The sequence below is a fragment of the Ursus americanus genome, chromosome X, assembly GCF_024610735.1.
Source record: "Ursus americanus isolate L20-20 chromosome X, mUrsAme1.1.p, whole genome shotgun sequence".
Lineage (NCBI taxonomy): Eukaryota > Metazoa > Chordata > Mammalia > Carnivora > Ursidae > Ursus > Ursus americanus.
In genome coordinates, this window is record NC_142164.1 from 1644926 (window position 1) to 1665895 (window position 20970).

The 20970-nt window shown below is 59.5% G+C and overlaps 1 protein-coding gene across 1 annotated transcript in view; it reads right to left on the reverse strand.

Moving 5' to 3' along the window:
- The window catches only part of ATP2B3 (ATPase plasma membrane Ca2+ transporting 3), a 63698-nt gene that overhangs the window by 32952 nt on the left and 9776 nt on the right, over window positions 1–20970 (reverse strand). Inside the window, exons 2-9 of the mRNA XM_045802408.2 lie at window positions 12338–12690; window positions 7341–7538; window positions 6977–7234; window positions 6560–6685; window positions 5785–5910; window positions 2685–2726; window positions 993–1157; window positions 472–686 (exon numbers count right to left, since the gene is read on the reverse strand). Of these exons, the coding sequence (XP_045658364.2) occupies window positions 472–686; window positions 993–1157; window positions 2685–2726; window positions 5785–5910; window positions 6560–6685; window positions 6977–7234; window positions 7341–7538; window positions 12338–12545 (1338 nt within the window). The 5' untranslated portion in view covers window positions 12546–12690. The remainder of the gene's footprint in view (window positions 1–471; window positions 687–992; window positions 1158–2684; window positions 2727–5784; window positions 5911–6559; window positions 6686–6976; window positions 7235–7340; window positions 7539–12337; window positions 12691–20970) is intronic.

Below are 20970 nucleotides of genomic sequence, written 5' to 3' on the forward strand. Positions count from 1 at the left end.
CTTGGAGTGGCTGCTGGGTGGAAGGACTCTCATCAGACAGGCTAAGCAGTCAACTCTGGGCAGCCGCTCTGCCTGGAGGTCACCTGGGGCCTCCCTGCTGCCCACGACAACCCCCCTACCTGTTGCTCCCTCTCAGATCATCCCCAGGCTCTGCCATCTTCCACCCACAGTCTCCCAGTGTCCTCAGCCCTCTTCTGATCACCCATTTTCCCCCTGCACCCACTTCTGCAAGTGACACCAGCACCCTCAACTTCCCACCCTCATCCTGCAGACGCCAGGTCTGTCCCACCACCTGCCTGCTTTCCAGCTCATCTCACTGCTCCCCTGCTCAGCCACCCCCTTCCCCTGACTGATCTGAAATTTTCTCCATTCCTTGTCACACCAAGTTGCTTAATGGCTTCGAAGTCCAATTTCTGGGTCTGTATCCTGGTATCAAGGGACTCTTATTCCTATTGTGTTTATTATTATTACCTTGACAGAGTAAGCTAAGGAGATGGTGACAGCCAGAGGCAGGCCCTCCGGGACGGCCACAACCAGTACAGTGACGCCAATGATGAAAAACTTCACGAAGTACTGCACGTACACGGGCGTGCACTCCGCCAGCCACACCCGGCCGTCGACGACGAAGGTCTCAATCACAAAGTAGAGGACCAGGATGATGACAGTGATGGCAGACATCACCAGTCCTGCCAGGCCACAGGAGCCAAAGCGGGTGGGGGCAGGATGGGGAGTTAGCGGGGTGAGGGAGGGAGAAAGCAAGAGCGAGGGAGACGTAAGGGCGGCTGCACCCAGTGCCAGCTCCGGCTGAGGTTTGGAACCCATGCTCTCTGACTGCGGGCTGCACCAGACCCGGATGGCCACTGCTGGTCCCGGGTGGGGCCCCTGGCTGCCTGGCCCGCACGGCCTGGAACGTCCCTTCCCACTCCCACTTGCGTTCCACAGCCCGGCCTCACACCCGGGAGCCCAACATCCGTACCCAGTGGTGGCCCCACCTGCTTTCCCGATCTGCACGGCCAGTTTGGTGAGCTTGCCCTGCAGGACCGACTTCTCCTTCTTGGGCACACTGGCTTTCTTCTTCTCCCGTTCCTCCATCTCCCCACCCTCCGCGCTCTTCAGGGGCTGCATTTCCATGGCAACTGCCCCATCCTGCTTCTTAGCTGCACACAGAGGAACCCCACAGCCAAAGTTAGGGCCCAGGTGGCAGCTACAAGGGGCTGTCACAGGGAAAGACATGTCACGCTCTGTGAGAGGAAACAGAGCTTTGGGAGTTTCTGATTTCTGAGTGTGAAATAGCCCAGGGGCGTTCTCCTCTCCCTCCTCTCCCCTCAGCAGCCCAGGCCCTCCTGACATCGGTGGGAGGCTCCAGGGCCGTCTTGGCCAGGGCAGACTTGGTTCTCTCAGGGCCTCTCAGGGGAAAGGAGGACAGACACAGACAGGGTGGCCAGTCCCATAAGGCCCCAGATCTTGATATCTGACAGCAAAGGCCTGGGGCCCAGGGAATGTTCCAGAAACTTGAGCTGCCCCACTGGCCCACTGGTGTCCTAGACACCTCCCTGTTTTCCTCAGGAGGCCTAGGAGCCCCTGCACTCTTCTCCCCTGCTCCCTGCTTAGGCTGCGTGTTCTCCCACCAGCCTCTTGAGCGAGTGCCTTGACTTCGATCAGGGCCGTAGCTCGCCATGTGCTTTCCCCTGGGCAAGCCTCGCACCTCCCTCTCCTCGTGGGGCCTTCACTACTCTCCTCTAGCTGCCTCTTTGCTTTCTGTCTGGAACAGGTGGCCCCCTCATGGATCTCCAGTGCGTCCTGCTCCCTTCATGCTGCCCCTTCTGTCACCTCACATACTCCGAAGCCTGTGGAGTCCCCACCACCACTCACCCTTCTCTGTTACCGCTCCTGTCCCCACACAATAGGGTTCTTGGTGTTCCTGATACCACCTCTGTATGCCTCCTGCCACATCACTGTGTCAGCTGCTCCTTATTGCTTCTTGTCTTCCCACCGTGCCTTCTCCCCTCAGCTGCCTGAGACCACTCACCGATAGCTTCTTCCCTCAGGGGCCTCAAGCCAGAGCCCACAGCCTCAGTGATACTCAATCCCCCACCCAGCTGGGGCACCCTTGCGTTGTGCCCCACCGATTGCCACTCCCCGCCCCAGCCTGGGACCACAGCCATCAGGCTGTCCCCCTGACTCGACCTTAGCTATCCTCTGAACTCTGGTTTCCTTGTCTGACCCTGTCTTGGTCTCTGGGTCCCCGGGCCCCACAATGCACTTGAGTCTTGCCCTTGGGTCTGTGTCTCTGCACTGTGACCTTCCTGACAGCCAGGACCATGTTTTACCCACCTTTGGATCCCCAGCACCTGTGCCTGACCACTGACAACCCTCATCCCATCACAGAGTATCAGCACCTACCAGGCATTCAGGCTGAGAGGAGAGCAGGCGTCAGATGGCCACCCAGGCCCCCCGCCTCAAAGGTCCAGCTGAACTGGGAAACCCACAGGCCCGAGCCTCAGGTTCCTGACCAGGAAGCCCACTCACAGGTGATCCCTGCGGACTTCTGGCAGGGTCTGTAGATGGGCCCCCCGGCCCCACTCACCTGCTCTCTGGGTGCTGCTCCTGCAACTGAGGCGGGCGGCCCCCCACCCTGTGCCACACCCTCCGCCACCCCACCCTGAGCACAGGGCACGCATTACCTTTGGTCTGGCTACTCTCCATTGCCCCATCCTGCTGCTTGCCTACAATGGAAGAGGAATGACAGGCACGAAGACTTGAGAACATCCACGCCGTCCTGGCACACGCACACAGGACAGGGGAGCACAGACAGCGAGGCCAGAGAGCACAGTGGAAAGTGGGGATGGAGGGAGGAGGGCTCCTCTGATGCCCTGTCACCACCTCTTGGCAAATGGGCACCATGCTCTGGGCTTCCTGACCGAGGCCTCAGCCCTCCAGTGAATCCTCAAAGCCAGCCCTGGACAAACCGTAGGTCATACGTGGTCAGCAGTGGAAGGTTTCCAAAAAGGCTACCACCATGGGGAATTAGAGCAGCCAGGTGTCCGGTCCCAGCTCTGCCACCTTGAGCAGGCCCCCCCCAAGCTGGGATGTGCATTGTCCCCTGAAGCAGCATGAGCAATTGACCTCGGTGGTCCCTAGTGCCTACTGGCCTAGACGTCAGCTCTCTGCAGCACAGCCAGCAGTTAGCTCTAGGAGTGCTTTGGAGGGACGAAGGAGTGAGACTAGAAACCTGCCAGCTTTGGGTGCCCGCCTGGGTGCTGGGCACCTAGAACTGGAGGGAGCAACAGGGGCATGGAATGCACTGGGTCCCAGGTGGCCCTTTGGGGGGTGGCCATTCATGAACGTGCTCTGCCACCACAAAGCCCACAGCTGGGTGTTGGGGACTGTGGCAGTGAGTGGCTTCCCAGGCCAAAGTAACCAGCTCTGGCAGTGAGTCCAGCGCCGTGCTCAGGGTCAGGCTCTGCACCCAGCTCCTCCGGCCTTATCTCTCCCAGGGAATCGTGGGTGGGGCATCAGTTCAAGGAGCTCTTTCTGGGGCCACACCACTGCTGGCCCAGGATCCAGAAATGACTGACCTGGAGCGGGAGGGGCTTTTGTGCAGCCAGCACCCAACAGCTCATGTCGCTGGGGATCTAGGAACGCAGACAGGGTGCCAGCTGGCTCCTAGGCAATGGGGTCTAGTCTGGGGGTCCCAGGGAGGAGGGAGAGGTCCCCTCCCAGCTGGAGTGGGGTATAGGTTGGTCCCTCTGTGACGGTGGGGAGGTTCAGAGGGGAAGGATATTTCTGGGGGCCGAGGAATCACCTGTAAATGCATGGTGACAATACAGTGCAATGAAGAGACATTGCTGAAAACTCTGGGGGCGCGGGGGCCCACAGAAAGGACAGAGGCTGCAGACAGGGCCCAGGGAGGCCTCTGGAGGAGGGAGGGAGGTGTGGGATGAGCACTACAGGAAGAGGAAGACAGAAGCTGAGGGAGGGGAGGAGGGGGAGGAGGACACCCCAAGTAGAAGGGTGACTAGGAGTCAAGGCCAGAAGGCAAGAAACAGGTCGGGGGGCAGCAGGTGGACTGGGAGCACTGGGCTGATAGATGGGGTTAAGAGGCAGCGAGGGTGAGGATGAGGGCCAGGGTGAGGTGCTGGGCATGGTCACTGCAGTGGCTGGGCCTTGGGCTGAGACCTTGGTGGGGAATTGTGGGTGCTGCTGCCCCTCCCTGGAGCCTGGCCAGCTCTGCTCCCCTCCAGGGTCCCTCTCAGGGTTCCCCTCCTCCAGGAAGCCCACTGGTGAAGGTGCCCCCCCTCTGACACCTAAGTAGCTCAGCCTAGGGGAGCTGAAGTAGAGAGGAGTCAGAGACAGGGAGGGACCTGGGGGGCACTGGCGGGGTTTTGTCAAGGTCGGAGAGGAGGGGCCCAGAACCCCGTCCTGAAGACCACTGACATCTAAGGGACAGAGCTGGAGGGGAGGGGCCCGTGAAGGAGGGTAGAAGGAGCACCCTGCCAAGCAGCCATCATGGTGTCAATGGAGGAACACCAAGCAGTCAGCGAGGGTTCCCTGGAGAGAAGCCTGGGGACTCCAGCCCAGCCCCGATGGAGGCCCAGGGACCTACACACCACTCACCTGCCTAGAGACCCTAGTGTGCTCACTGTGGAGAGCTAGGCTGAGCCCTGCAGGGAGAGGAGGCTTGGTGTGGCAAAGATGGACAGGGCCCATGGAAGCTTCTAGGCAATAGCTGGTCATGTGCTTCCAGGATCAGGGTAGCCTAGGGCTGGGGACACTAGCACAACCGTCCTTACACTGACCTGCCCCCTTGTTGCCTGTTTTCTGGGTCTAGGGACCCTGACTGGCTGAGGTGGGGCTGGTGGCTGCAGGCTTTCAGCACATGCTCTCCCCACACACGTGTGGCTTCTTTGGACTTCCAGTGTACCTGAGTGAATTCTCTCAGAGGCACACATCTAGAAAATTCTGCTCCCCACCTGGTTTGACTGCAGGAGCAGCCTGAGGGGTGACCCAGGTTAGAGCAAGAAGAGTCATGAGCTGGTATAGGCCTGAATCAAAGTGGGTAATGGGGTCCTGACTCTGGGATTTGGACTCTGGTATGGGGGTGGCACTGAGGACAGCTCTGTAGTTTTACAAGACCTGCTCTGAGGACTGGAGGAGACACTGGCCGTGCCTGGGGAAGCCAGGGTGGGTACAGAGCCGGGCTCTCAGAACACATCCATCCCTTGACACTGTTTTCCCTTGGGGTGAGGGCCCCCACCCCATCCAAGCTTCCTCTGCCCTGGACATCCTCTGTTGGGAACCCTCTACCTCTGGCTGTATGACCCACATTTCCCTGGCTGCCATGTTGGCGGGGCCTTCAGCACCCTACCATGGGGGATGGGCACACCCGAGGGTAGGCACAAGGTCCCCAGCAGCACTCTCCCAAGCCAAGGTGGCTGGCCCCTGTCCCTCCAACCCCATTCCTACCCAGGCAGGGCACTTTCCCCACCCTGGTGCACACTTCCCAAAGCCTTTGAGGAATAGCTGCCCAAGGGAAGCTGCCCTTACACAGAACTGGGGGGCCCCTGACCTGCTGGCTCTGGGGCAATGACCCCAGAAGAGGGGCCCCCAAAGGGAATCAGAAGAGAGGATATGGTCTCCCACACCTGAGGGCTGGCTCTCCCTGCAGCTGGAGGTGGAGTAGGGGATTAGGCCAGCAGAAGATGAGAGAAGAGCGAGCAGACTGCATAGAGAGAGGACCAGCCCCTCATTGGCGCTGGGATCTGGAGGTCACCGTTTCCTTACCTTTCTTATCCTTCTTCTCCTCTTCCTCTCCACCAGCTCCAAGCAAGGTAAAGATGATGCCTGTCTGGGAGTTCACACCAACGGCAGTCACTACCATTCTTCCAGAACCTTCCATGACATGAGTACCTGGCAACACAGAGAGACTAAGACAGAGATTTGCACCACTGGTGGGAGTCATGCTGAACATCTACAGGTTCTCCTGCAGGAATCCCAGGAGCAGGGACTCAGTGTCTGGAGGCCCCTGGAGGCTATGTTGACCATAAGCCTGGGCTGAAGCCTCATCCCTCGCTTGGAGGGGACCTGGAGGCCCACAGAGGAGCAGTTGCTTGCCCAGAAGAAAAGATGAGGTCCTCACAGGGCCCACCTGGGGCCTCTAGGCTTTCTGTCCTGTTTCACACTCCATTTGCCACTGGGATAAACAGTGGGCTAAGCCAAAACCTTCTGGAAAGGGAACACTACCCCCACTGGCTCTGCTTGAGTGTCTGGGCTGGGGAGGAGCCTAGCCAAACCTCACCTCTGGGGCTTTCAACAGGATATCAGGGGCCCTTCGGGGCTTGGAGTACCCATTTCCTTTCCCAGTGGCTCGAGCTACCGCCATCATGCCTCCCACAGGACACTCTGGCCTCTTGGGGGGCATAATCTTCAAACTCTTCGACCAGAAGGGCTACTCAGGAGGCCCCTGGTTGAGGGGATGGCCGGGCCAAGTGGCCTCCAAGGCTCTTGGGTGCCTGCATCCTGGCATCCCCACAGCCTGGCCAGCGCCCTGAGGCCTCACCTGAGAGCAGCATGGGGTCTTTGTCAGCTGATTTGCGCACGTGGTCTGACTCGCCTGTCAGGGAGCTCTCGTCAATCTTGAGGTCGTTGCCTTGGATGAGCACGCCATCAGCAGGGAGCAGGTCTCCTAAGGCCAGCCAGGCAGCCGGGAGCACAGGCTGTGGGTGGTTCAGGCAGCCTTCCTCCCTGCTGCCTCCCCCCTGCCCCAGGAGAGGTCTCGAGCCCAGGGTGTGGGGCCCCCTTCTTGCAGTCTCCTCTTTTCTGGGGGAGGATCCACCCACCCCAGCCCTGTCATCTTGCCCTCCTGTGGCTCTGTCTCCAGCCTGAGCCCCCACCTTCAGCCCCTGTGCCCCCGCAGGTGAAGGCCCATGTGCTCCCGGGGCGGGGGCTGGGGAAGGCCTTCACTGGGTGCACTCACCGTACTTGACCTGTGCGATGTCTCCCACCACCAGTGCGGCCACGGGGACCTGCAGCAGCTGGCCATCCCGGATGACCGAGAACCTCTGTTCCTGCTCGATGCGGCTCTGCAGGCCCCGGAACTGCCTCTCCTTGCTCCAGTCATTGAAGGCCGTGACCAGCACCACGCAGGTGACCGACAACAGGATGGCGGCTCCCTCGATCCAGCCGGCCTCGGCATCCCCTTCGTCTTCTGCCCCAGCTGACACATTCCCGCATGCTGTGCCCGAGGACAGCAGGGAAGGGTGGGGTGGCGGGAGAGTCATGCTGTGGTCCTTTGACTCAGGTCCCGTTCCTTCCCTCCTGTCAGGTCCATCCCCGCTCACCTTCGCTCTCCTCTCCGGGTGGCGCATAGAATGAGAGGCCCAGGGAGACGATGGCAGCTACCTCCAGGATGATTAGGGTCACATCCTGCAGGGCCTCCCACACCAGCTGCAGGAAGGTCTTGGGCTGCTTGGGAGGGATGAAGTTCTGCCCATAGATCTGCCTGCGCTTCTCCAAGTCATTGGCATTGTTGGCCAGGCCTGTGTGGTGCAGGGATGGAGAGCAGGGACACGGAAGAGGATGGGCAAGAGCAGCCACGTGAGGCCCTGCGCCTTCCTGTCCTATTCGTCCAGGGCGCCTGTCCTGCCCTCTTGCCTGAAAACCCCTGCACGGCAGGCAGCCATGCGCTGGCCTGGCACCGCGGGCCGTTCCGCAAAGCCTGAGGGCCTGCACGGACAACTCCGGCACCATACAGCACACAACAATGTGGCCGGATCATTCTCCTCATAGACGCAGGGATGTCTATGGGCTCTGTTGGCTCCCTTCAAAGGGCAAATGGGAAGGAATGCCATAACACCCCAAATGGGCGATGGGCAGAGGGGACCCAGCTGGGCCAGGGATGGCCAAGTGTCACCTGGAGACAGAAGAGAACAGCCAGGCTTTCCCAGGGGTGCAGGGCTTGGTACGAGACAGCGCTGGAGGGCACAGGGACAGCAGCCCACTGTCAGCTGGGCCCAGGGTAGTTGACCCCCTGTGGGCCGTGAGTAGGCTGACATGCTCATAGCATCCCTCCAGGGTCCAGAGGAAGAAACTGAGGCCAGGGAGGGAAAGGGCCTCACACCCGTGAGTCGGAGCTCTTGTTGGCAGCCCAGGACTCCTCTGCTGCCACGTGCACCTGACCCCAGGTCAGGATGACAGGAGCCTCACAGATGCTAAGCCAGCAAGAGGGGGGCATGGTCCAACTGCATGTATGGAACACAGAGCCTTTATCATCTGACAGGACCTGGAGGAGGGTCGACTCTAGCAGCCCAAAGACCTTGTCTGTTTTGCCCACGCTGCTGAGTGTGGGCCTGGCACCCACGGCACTTAAGAGGTGCATGGGAACTATCCCCAGCCCTGTGTTCTCATGGCCTGCCCTCCAGAGACAGCTGGCTCCTTCCTAATGCTGTCCCTAGACCCACTGCAGTGCCAACCTTGAGCTCTGAGCTGGGGGTCACAGTGAAGGGCAGAGGCGGGACGTGGGCTCCTTGCCCTGCGCACGCCCTCCCCTACCCCTATGGGGCTGCATGCGTGGCAGTTGGTGAACATCTATGAAGCTAATGGGATTGCCAGTGACTCATGCTGATGCCGTGGGGTCCCCTGGCCACCAGGCAGAGGACAAGGAGGGTGAAGGATGAGGAAGCCTGTCGTAGTGGGGACCCCTTGTGGCCGGAGCAGGTGAAGCACGGTGAAGGAAGGCTGAGGGTCTGAGAGGGGCCTGACCAATAGTTTCAGAGCCCTGGGAGGCCCCCCTCCACATCCCAGATAAGCTACTGTTTTGGACCTGGGATAAAGGACTCAGAATCAACACCCACATAGGGGTGAGCTCTGGCATTTGGAAGCTGGGCCCTTACCTTCTCATTCTTGGGACAACCACTTCCTACCCAGGCCTGCCCTGAACCTGCTGGGCCTCTGCCTCTAGAGCACAAGTCCTCTCAGGCCCATGCCTGAAGCCACCAGAAGCTTCCATGTGGGACTGACGTCCAGGCCACCTCCTCCCAAGGCCAGATACCCACTTGGCCACCTTCCTCTGAGGCAGGCAGACGGGACACAGCCCTCTGGGCCCTCCCTCAGCCCTCAGGATACTACTTCCTTCTAGGCCTGCCCCCCAAGTGTCCAGCCCCACACTGACACCTAGTGGACGGATGGTGGCTTGCAGTTTCCAGTCCTGAGGAGTTGCAACTCCTTCGGCGTCCTGAGGGGGCAGGGAGCAACCGGCAGGGCAGATGGGGGGGTGGGGGTCCCCAGTCTACAGGGTGCTCCCCGCTGGCTTGGGAAGGCACACAGGACTTGGCCCCCAGGCGACTGGAGAGCAAGGAAGTGCCAAGTGGAGTGCAGAAGAACTTGGGAGGAAGGATGGTGGGTGTCCGCTAGGCAGGGAACTATGGCTTTGGGGGAGGGGCGGGGGGGCCCACCTGAGGTGGAAGGCCTGACAAGAGCCAAAGCCCACAGCCGGCACAGCCCTGGCACATTTCCCCAGCTGGGCGATGATCACATGCTGTGCCCCCCACCTAGCAGAGCCGCAGCTGTCCCTGCCCTTCTCCCCGGGGCCTCGTGGTGCCTGGGCCCTGCCGGGGCTCAAGTTTCTGGAAGCTACAACTTTCCAGTTGGGTGTCTGGGAGAATCTCAGCACCTCAGCTCCTAGGGGCTGGGGTCCTAGCTGAGGGCCTGTGCCCGACTCCTGACTGAGGCCTGTGTCTTTAAGCTCTAAGACATATGACATGCAGGGTCAGGACGAGGGAGGCACTTGAACCCTGGCTCTCCCAGACACCTAGGGTTTCCACCATCCCTGCCTGAGAAAGGGTACAGGTCCCCGTGGCACCATAAGTCTGCATCCTGCCTGCCTCATCCCACATGCCAGCTTGGCCCCAAGGGAATCCGGGCCCTTGGGGCCCCTTCCCCAGGAGTGAGCTGGCTCCATTCCTTCCTCCCTCCCCCCTCCCTCCCTCTCTCCCTCCCCCTGTCAGCCTGTTCCTTGGCCTTGAGTTGCCCTTGATGCTGGAGCAATGCTTCTCTCTCTCTTGCCCTATACCAGCCCGAGGTTGTGGCCTTCCTGTCAGGCTTGGGGGTCCCGACAGCTGCTCAGGTACTCATGTGGAGGCCGGGAGGTAGCTGCAGCCCCTCTGGTTCCATGCATGTGCCTGACCAGCAGGCCCCCAACAGTGGCCCAGGTCCAGGGTGCTGGGGCAGGGGCCGGCTGGTTGGCATGGACACAGAGCAGAGGCCAGATGCCATCAGAATTGGATTAGGTTCCTGGATAATCCGCCCTCTCCTTTCCATGACTGCTGCTAAAGGCCAGACAAGGGGAAGGGCTGGGACCTGGGTCCCTCCAGTGGGCTTACCACTGAGCTTGGCCCAAGACCCAGGTTCCCTGGCTTCTGGAATCCTCTTGGATAGCTACAAAGGCTGAGCCCACTGATGTGCTTATTGCCAGGAACAGACAAAATCTCCTCCCCAGACTCCCCACCCTCCCCAAAGCACCAATCGGCCAGCACACCTGGCCAGGAGATTGACGTGGGGCCTGGGGTGCGCCTTTGGGAGGGGCCCAAAGCCGAGGCCACTGTGTCCAGGCAGGAGTGGGGACATCTGGGTGAGCACTCCAGGGCTGAGTCAGCACGCGTGCTGGGGGCCAGGGCTCCTGGGCTTGGAGAGGGGAGGGTAGTCCTCACAGTGCTCATTCTTCAGGACGCAGATCAGGCCTGGCTGGCTCCCTCTGTTGTGGCCTGGCCACCCACCTGGGCACTTGCCCTTCTCCACGCCCGCCCCTCCACAGGCACCGGGCAAGCTCCAGAGCCGCTGTAGCAGAATCAGGCAGGTTCCCAGGGGCCTTGACATTTTAAATATTTAACAAGGCCTGACAGGCAGAGGGAAGAGCTGCCAGCTGAAGCCCATCTGCTTCCTTTTATCTGCGAGAGGCCAGAGCCCTTGCAGCTCAATGGCCCTCCACCCCAGCCTCCCCCCAGCCCCAAATCCTGCTGGGGGGGTAAGGAGGAAGGAAGGAGAGAGATCCCTCCGGCCCTGAGCCAAGCCTTCTGCCCCTATAACTCCCCGCACCCGGCTGGGTCCCTCTGGAGCACAAAGCAAGAGAGACCCAGGCGGCCCTGGGAAGGCCACTTAGGCTTGGAGTCCCTGACCTGGCGGGGTGGGCACCCTCTCGGGCGGGCCATCTCCACCCCTGCTCCAGCCCATGTGCCCCCCACAGATAGATAGGGCCAGGGAGCAGAGGACAAGGGTGATGGCCAGAGCCCTGGGTAGACAAAGGTGTGACAGCTGAGATGTGAGATGATGAGATCAATCACCACTGGCGGAGAACAGGCCTGGCACCGGGCTGGGATGGCCCTAGCAGCCCTGCCAGGGACATGCTAGCAGGGCCAGAAAACACTCAAACTCCTGGAATCTGGGACCAAGCCTGGCTCTTGGTGGTCCCAGCCTCCCTGCAGACCCAGCAGGCAGTATTGGGGAAGGCTGGTGCAGGGTAGGGCAGAGTTTTGCCTCCAGAGCAGGGGGAAAGGGCTTCGGGGCAGAGGCAGGGACCCAAGATGGCAGTCAGGCCTCTACCTCTGGAACCTTCTAGAGGAGGTTCCTCAGCCTCCCTAAGGCTCCCTGCAGCAGCTCTCCTCAGATCTGTACTGTCTCAGGCTTGCACGTCTTTGGGACACGCTGTGACCAGGGGCACCTCCACTCAGCACTCTGCTTCCCTCACTTTCCAGAGAGAGGCCCCTGCAGCCCAAGCCCTCAGAGGGCCTGTGCCTTGCACCCTTGCTTCCTCTCCCTGTGCCCCTTAACTGGACATAGGGCTGAGCACACAGGGAACCTAGAGGACACAGACAGGGGCCCTGCCTTCCTCTTCCTCTGTGCTGGGAGGCTGCCCCACCCCGTTGCTCAGAAGAGCTTCTGGGGTTTCAGATGGGGGCCCAGCCTGCATGTGCATGCCGACACCATGATGTCCTCTTCCTTCCCCTTCTCTGTTGCTTGATTTCTGTTTAACCCAAAGAGGTGAGAGCAGGGAGCTGCTGATTATGGAGGGGATCGGGCCACAGCTCCTTGAGGACCCCAGGTTACCCAGAGGATGACCTCCTTACCCCACACAGAGCATCTCCTGCTGGGGGGCAATGGGAGATGGCCACCATGGGAGGGCACAGTCAGGGTCAAGAGTGCCTCTAGGAAACGGCTGCAGTAGCACCACCCAGCCCTTGACCAGGATGCCCCTTGAAGACTGGGCAGGGGGTGTCAGATGGCCTATGAGCCTACATCCCTGGCGCACGTGCGGCCTGCGCTGGGGCTCTGCTGGGAGGCTTACCCTCTGTGGGCGAGGTCTTCAGCCTCCTGCAAAGCCCACTGACATCCCCGTAGGCTTCCTGGACCTTCTGCAGTGCCTCGGCTCCTCGGAGCTCCATGAGGGAACGTAGCTCGGCCAGCGTGCACCCAAAGCCGCCTGCGTGAGGGGCCTCCCGCTGCTGCTGGGGCTTGGGGTGGAACTCGATGGAGCTGTTGGCCATGTCGCCCATCCTGCCTGTGGTGCTGGGAGGACAGGGTGCCCGACCTCTTCACAGGTGCAGCCTCGGCTAGGGGTGGGTGACCACTGGAGGTCCCAGGGCCTGGGTGAGGTGTAATGGAGGGAGCTGCAGCGGGGAAGTGGCTGAGCACGGACACCTGGGGAGAGGTGAGAAGAATCCAGGGGCAAAGTTGAGACAAAACTGAGGTCTACTCTTCCAGAGTGTTCTCTGCAGATCTGCATTCAGTCTGAGCCATGAGTTGCTGATGGCAAAATTCACCTCCGAGGCTGGCCAGTGGCCGTCATGCCCTGCCAGGCCCACCTGCCAGGCCATCCCCTAGTCCTGCCCAGCATGAGCACCCAAGGCAGGAGGACTTGCCTAGGAGGGGAAGGAGGAAGCCTTAGTGTGTCCCGGAAGGGATCTGCTGCTGCCAGCACCAGCCCAGCTGGGATACGGAGGCTCTAACGGCCTCCCGATCCATCTAGGAACACACACTGAAGCAGTGGCGATGTGTTGGGGTTGAATGGTGGCACGGGTGAGCGGGTTGTCTGTGCCGCAATTCTCCCCTTGTTCGTGCCCCACCTTGAGTGAAAGCTTGTGCACTCCATCACGCTCCCTGCTCTGGCCTGATTAAGACTGGCGCAGTGTGGCCGGCATGCTGTAAAGCCCCTGTGGCTCACAGTTTCAGGCTTGGAGCTGCACAGGGGTCCAGGAAGCAGGCCAAGCTATGGACAGGGCCACCTGGGAGCCAGGTCAAGGCTTAGTGTGCAGGGTGTCTCTGCTGCCCTGAGGGCACCTGGGGGGCTGGGGCAAGGAAGGGAGGTGGCCTGGAGGGAGGGAGTAAAGAGGGAGAAGGAGGGCAGGAGGTGAAAGGGAGAGAGGGAATGGGGGGAAGGTAGGGATAAAGGGAGTAGAAGGGGAGAGGTGGATGAGAGGGCACATAGGAGAAAGCAGAAAGCAGCCACAGGTCACCGGCGACTCCCCATCACCCTGCCCCACAGCGTGATGCCATCCGCTCCCCTCCACACCCTTCTGCCCTCCAGACAATGGATTCAGGAGCTGCCCAGCACATACACGCATACTGAGAGCATGCGTGGAAGCATCCCCAAAGGTCAAACTCCCATGACTGAACTTGTCTCAGTGCACATGGCTTTGGCCTTCACAGCAGCAAGAGGCCTCCTGACAGTATGGCTCAACTGGGCCCAATCCCTTGCCTTTGGGGAGGCTTTGGGCTCAGAAGGATCTTCTTGGAAGCAGAACTTGGCCACTGATTCGGGTTTCTGATTAGAACCGCCCATGGGAACACAACAGCCCAGAGCCCTGTGTCTCTGCTCTCAGGAGATCCCCCACCTCTTCCTCAGAGCCCAGCAGACACCGGCAGTGGGGCTGTACTACAGCCCTCCAGGGACAAGACCAGGGTCTCTGGGAGAAAAGGGCCATTCCCTATGCCTACCACCCACCACTGAGGGGCCTCAGAACACGTGGGGGCCTTAGTTCCTCTGGACACTGGCCCTGTGTTGTCAAGAAAATGCACATGTACCTAGGGCAGTCCCCGCCCGTGAGGTCTGGGACGCAGAGAGGCACCTCAGAAAATGCCCATCCAAAGTGGTCCATGGTTTAGAACTTTGGGCACCTAAGTGTTAATCCTCTAGACTCTTTCCACATGGAGCAGCCTTCATTGCCGGAAGATGTGGGAACAAAATGGCAGACAAGAGAATGCACCGTCCTCTCCACTCCCACGCATCTTCCCACTGCCCGTCCTTGCAGTTTGCCGTCTGACAAATCCTTACTGAGCGTCTGCTATATGCCCTCACTGGCTGTCCATGCTGGGGACAGAGCGGTGACAGGACTGAATGGATTCTTGTGCTCTCTGGCTGGGAGATGGGTACCCAGCAGGTGAGAGAGTTGATGGAGAAAATGGTTTCACTGGGGGTGGGGTCAGGGAAGGCCTCTTGGAAGGGACACATTTGAGAAAGGTGAGCCATTCTTCTGGAGGGAAGAGTGCTCTGATACTAGGGAGAAGGCAGGTAATGATATAGGTTGGTGGGAGCAAGGGGCTGCGGATCCCATGGGGCCACAAGTGACATAGGCCATCACCAAGCAGAAGGCTGCTGGTGAGGACAGACTGCAGGGGCAGAGGCCAGGACATGAGGGAGGGGCTGCAGTCAGTTGGTCGGTCATCCTGGCCGTGGGGCTGAGGGCGGAGGCGACGCAGGCCGGTCCTGAGCTCAGGGACGTGTGGAGCAGCAGAGCGCCCAGAACTTAAAGGAAGTGAAGCTTTCATTTTCATGGCATGTGAGGCAGAGTGGGCTCTTTCTGGGGTGCTATGCGAAGGCACCCCACTCACCTGGGTAGGCGCAGTAGGAATCACTCTCCAGTTCGCCAGCACAGGAAACAGGCTTGGCCGGATGCAGTGAGAGACCTGGGTATCCTGACCTCAGGCCATTTCAGGAGCCACTGCAGGCAGCGATGGCAGCTTTCGACCTCTCTAGATGGCCTTGCCTGCTGCCCCCACCCCATGCATTTGCCCCCGCCAGGTTCTTCTCCCCTCCTTTCTCTGACCCTGAGCACCGCTGCCATGCCTCTCCCTTCCCAGTACGTGGCAACCTGGGGGAAACTCTCAGGGTTGGGCTCCGTGTTCCCAGCCCTCTAGCCTGCTGGCCGCTGGCTGGAAGGGACAGGGTCTGGTTCATCTGTGTAGGCACAGATCCCCTGAGTAGGCCCCAGGCGGACAGCGTTGCTGAGAGAAGACCAACCAATGGGCTGTGTGAGGTGTGAGTCCTGGTGGGGGCTGGGGGGGTAGGGGAGGCATTTAGCAAAAATGTGAGTCAATTGTCCCTGAGCAGAGTCCCCATGCCATGTCGGCCCCATCCGGTAGGCCCCTCCTCCCAGGTTGAGGGGAATGGCCGGCACTCACCCCAGGCTCTGATGCCTCTGGTAGGCAGGCCACTGGCCCGCATTCCAGACCTTCCACTTTGGCCCCAGGGCCCCAGGGGCCAGCTATGTGCCTGCATGGACCCCACAGAGCTGCTGAGGGACTCCCCGGGGTTCTTTCTACAAGGGAAGCCAGATGAATGATTTTGTTCCTTTAGAACCCTTTTATCTTTTTGGCCTCTATACCCACTTGGAGAAGCCTCCGTTGGAAGGTGCCCAACCCCACCCAGATGGCATTAGAGAGCTCCAGGGGGTGACAGAGTGAATGGTTCAGAGTTGGGTGGGCTCAGGGGCAGATGCTGGGAGACAGCAGTGTCTCCTGGTGGAGGTCACACCCTTACACACCTGCTCATGCCCAAGGCATAGTCTTCTCTTCGCCCTACCCCCCCAAAACAGGGCTTTCTGAAGGTGAGCTCTGTCCTCCCCTCCTGTTCCCTACTGCTGCCCCCAGCGTGGCCCTGCCCTTGATTAAGCAACAGCAGTGGCCCAGACAGCCACACAGGGTCCTTGAGCTGCTCCTAATTGGTGTGCTGTCATCACTGCGGCCTACTGGGCCTGTGGTGACTCATGGTAAGGGAACTGGGCAGGGAGGCGAGGCCTGACCTTCTGTGGGACACAGAGCACTCCTGCCCTCACCAGTGCCTCTCAGCTGGCCCTGCCGCTCCTCTGCACTTCAGCATCCCCTGGCACCCCGCCTGCAGCTGTGGCCTGCTCCCTCTCCCTCAGCCCCCACCAAGCAAGCCCCACGTCTCCATCTACCACCTCATCGGTTTCCCTCCATTTGGGCAGCTTGTCACCACCCTGCTCTGGGTCACCACTTTCCCTGGTTCAGGTGCTGCCACTCTCTCTGCCTCCAAGCTGCACTGGCTTCTGGAAAGCCACACGCCCTGTTTCTGCCGGTACCGCACACTGGTATGCCCGTGGCAGCACACACCCTGGCACATGGCCTTGCCAGCTCCAAGCCCTCCAGATATACCCTGCAAACCTTCTGTCCTCTCTCCCCCTGATGACCTCTGACAAATCTGAGTGGCAACTCAAGTGGAACATTCTCCACAAAGTCTCTGCCAAAATTGATCGCTGCTGAGTCTGTAATCCGGCCGCTGTCCCTATTCCACTCTGCTCGGCACTGCAGTGACCTGTGAGCGTGCCTTCCCCGCTCTCAGGGTCGTAAGCTTTTTGAGATATGTGGTTACTGAACTGGCCGGAAGTCCACCACACGGTCAGCCCTGGGTGGGGACGGGGGCCTGGAAGAGTGAGTGAACAGAGGCCTGGCTGGTCAACGAAGAGCTGGGGGTCTTTTTTAAAAAAATTTTTATGGGGGACCACCAACCTGGAGAGCATGAGGGAGAGCATCGGGTTGAAGGGCAGGTCTGGGGGGAGCCCTTTAGTGAAAGACAGTGCTCACGCTAACCTTCCTGGTCTTCATTCACTCTATAGGCAATAGGGCAGACAGGAGCCATCAGTTAAGTCAAAGTCGGTCTTGTATGACTGTTGGCTGCTGTAGATCAAATGGCACATACTATTGTTTTTCTGGGTTCTCTCTAAGCCTGGGCAATTGCCTCCCTCATTCTGAATAAGGACAGTAGCCATCACTAGAATGGCCAAGAACAGAAGTGACCAGGCCGATCAGTTCTGCAGGCCTGACAGAGACTTTCTGGCCTGGGCTGGCTGCCTAGAACGGTTTGTAGGCACTAAAAGTGCAGGGAACGTACCATTTTGGTACTCTTTCATCTTTCAGACCTTAATTGGCTTAATTGAATTGCAAACCTCCACAGAGAGGGACTCGTGCCTTCTGATATTTGCTCCATCCTGGCATTGACCTGACGAGAAACCAGGAGTCCTCGTCCCCTCTGTACCTGCCCTCCCTGGCTACTGGGGGATCTCCCAGCACCTCTGACTTAATGCGTCCGGATCTCCCGCTTTGCCTTCTTGACCTCCTCCCCCAAGGCCCTGGGCAGCCCACCACCCACCAGAAAGCTAGGAGCTTCCTGAATGAGGTGGGGGCATCTCTGTTCCCAAGCTCCCTTCTCTGGGGACCCCACTCCAGATGCTTCCCTCACTGTACTTCATAAACAAGGGGCAAGAACACAGCTGTCCTTCTCACAGATGTAGAAACTGAGGCTCAGGGAGGCTCAATGACCCCAGACCTCCTGGCTCTGCTTTCCGTGTTCCTGAGAAGAGTCATGACACCCGGAGCAGCTTAGCCCCCTGGCTGCCAGGAGAGAGAAGCCTTGTGCTCCCCCAGGGGGCCTGGCTCCATGCTCTACCCAGCTGCCTACTCCACATGGGCTGCCCACCCTCACCTTTACAGAGGGGACAAGGAATGCAGAATTAAATCCTGCAAGTCAGAGGTGGCAATGCATTAGAATTCAGGCCGTTCTCAATGGTGGCAACATAGTCCCCCTGCAGTCACTGTCCACTACCACCAGTGTGCAGTTGCTGGTGTCTGAGTGGGCGTGCATCCCCAGGACGGATGGAGCCTGGCTGGCAGCACCGACTAGAAGCCAGGAAGTCCCAGCTCTCTGCGTCACTCCCAAGTCACGGTGCCCTCAGCCCTGGGGTCAGTAAACTGGTGACAAGAACATTTCCCCTGTGCTTGCCCAAGGCAAGAAAGGAGGAGAATGCAGCATAGCCAAGTCACATCTGAGGCAGGGTCAGAGGGCAAGAGATGTGGGCCTCAGGGCCCACCCTGGCACATGCCCTGCACCACTGTCCTCCTTGAGGCCCACTGCCCATTGGCAACTTCCGACAGACCCACTGAGAAGGGATGCCTTCCAGAAGGACCCATGGCAAAGCAATGTGACTCACTGTGGGGATTCTTTAAAAAAACTGTCCCCTCCTCTGTCCACCTCCCAGCACCTGGAACCCAGGCCAGGCCCTACAGAACCGAGAGCGGAAGAGCAAGAGCCGCCTCCCGCCCCCCCTCCCCTGCCAGCTGGCCCAGACCTCCCTCACACCTGCAGATGTGGGGTGTGGCCAGCTGGGAGCAGGTGGGCAGTGGGTGCAGGGGCCCTCTGGAAATGCCACTGCCATCGGCAGAGCCCTGCCGTCTCCTGGACCTGGTTTTAATCTCAGGCAGGTGAAGATGTGGCTGGGCGCCCCTTTAACCCCTGACTTCTCACGCCACCCCCCTCCCTTGCCAGGCCCTCTCCCTACTGCCCAGCCCCTGCCCCTCCCCTCTGCTTGACACACCTTGGCTCGCCACCTGGTAGGGAAAAGAGGGCTCCCAGGATGAGGCCTGCATTCAGCCGAGGAGGGAGGGGGGAGCTGAGGCAGAGAACAGCCTCATTAATATTTCAGAGGCACCGTCACTGCAGCTCCTGGGCCCTCACAGCTCCACCACTTGTGCTAGCCGAGGGAGGAGGATGGGAAGAAAGAAGGAAATAAAACAGAGAAAACAGATTTAAAGGGCCAGTCCCCCCTCCGTTCCTTCCTCCCCCTTGTTCCTGGTACAATTGTGCACAAGCCAAGCATCTCTCATGGGGAACAGCTTTGTGCAAAAACAGTAACAGCAGAAAAGGGCCAGCCCCCCCCCCGCCAGCCCCGCAGCACCCTCACCCCAAACTCACACACACACACACACACACACACACACACACACACCCTGTCCACTGGTCCACGGGTCCACCGGCACTCTGCCCTTGCTGGGCTGCCCCTAGGGAGGGCCTGTCATGCCACAACCAGGCCACTAGGGTCACCCCGGGGACTCACTGGGGGCTGCCAGCAAGTGCAAAGGATGCTTCCCATCCAGTGCCTGGTCCAGACTCAAAGGACCGTCTGAGGCCAGCAGAAAGTACACAGACTCCAGGCACTGGAAGTCCTTGCTACTTAGAGCCCAACCAAGGAGGATTCTGGAACCTGGAGAAACACAAGTCTAGATTCCTGGAGGTGGCAGGGACCCGGGGTGTCCTTCATTCAGCCCCTGCCTACAGGTGGGTGAACTTCTACAGTACCCCTGGCTACCTCATGGCCCCAGTACTTGAATCTGGAACAGTGGATGCCAGATGTGGAGGGGCCCCCTTTCCACCAGGGGACTTTAAAAACGCGTCCCAGTCGGAGCTTCATAGTCAGAAGAGGGTGGCAGTGGGAGTCTGCAAAGCCCTCTGCCTGGGGACCCCAGGGCCCAGCCAGCTTCGATGCCACACGTTTGCCTGCCTTCAGTAGCTCCTGGGAGGGCTCAGAATTCTCCAGTTAAAACAAGCCCCAATGGACAATGTGAAATGGTGCAGCTGTTACGGAAAACAGTATAGCAACTCCTCAAAGAATGAAACACACACTTAGCGTAGGAGCCAGCAGTGCCACTTCTGAGTGTATCCCCGAAAGAAGTGAAAGCAGAGGTTGAAGAGAGATTTGCACACCCATGTTCGTAGCAGCATGATTCCCAACAGCCAAAAGGTAGACGCAGCCCCAAGGGCCCATCGAGGGATGAACGGATAACAAAATGTGGTCTATCCACGCAATGGAATGTTCTTCAGTCTTCAAAAGGAGGGAAATTCAGACACCTGCTATAGCACGGGTGAACCTGGAAGACATTCCGCTGAGTGAGAGAAGCCAGGCGCAAAAGGATAGATAGTGTAGGAGTCCGACCTCTACGAGGTGCCCAGAGTACTCAGATGCAGAGACACGGGAAGTGGGACGGTGGGCACGGCGGGGGGGAGGGGGTGCTGGGGGGAGACGGAGGGGGCGTCAGTGTCTAATGGGGGCAGAGTTGCAGTTTGGGAAGCTGGGAAGGTTCTGGGGAAGGATGGTGGGGATGGCTGCACAAAATAAGAACGAATGCTCTTAATGCCACAGAGCTGTACACTTGCAAATCGTTCAGACAGGAAATCTGATGGCCTCTGTATTGAACCACAGTCGCGAAACCAAACAGTTCTGCGTCCAGAAACTGCAAGCATCCCCCTGCCTTGACCGGCGGGGAGCCAGTGGTCCTGCCCATGGAAATTGTAACTTTCAGGAGCTCCCTCTCTCTGAAATGGAAACCTAAGCAGACCATTCTGCACTTGCCCTACCCCCACCCTTTGCGCTTGGTGACCCCTGACACCACCCACATCCTGCCTCAGCCGGGTGGCTGCCCTATTAGGTGGCAGAGACTGAGAAGCTTGGAAGCTGGGCTCGCTGGTGGCCGTTGCCTCTGGCTCTTGCCCTTCTACCCGGAAGAAGTGTGGTCCCACTTCCCACGTGCATTTCCTCAGAGGTGCTGACCCCACCCTGTCCTCAGAAGGGACCAGAAGGGAACCAGAAAACTTGGGGAAGGCCTGGCCTCCACATCTGCATTCTGTTTAGAAAGTGCTAACGAACCCCCCGGAGGCTGTGGCACAGACTTGCTAGACATTCCCCGATTTCTGCGCCTCTTTTCCAACGTTGTATTTTAGTTTTTAATCAGGCATCTTGTCATCCAGCAAAATGACTACATTCTCCCAACTCTGGTGCAGCTACATGTGACACTATGTCCTGACCAATGGGATTCAAGCAAAGGAACAGGGACACAGCTTACTCTTGGACT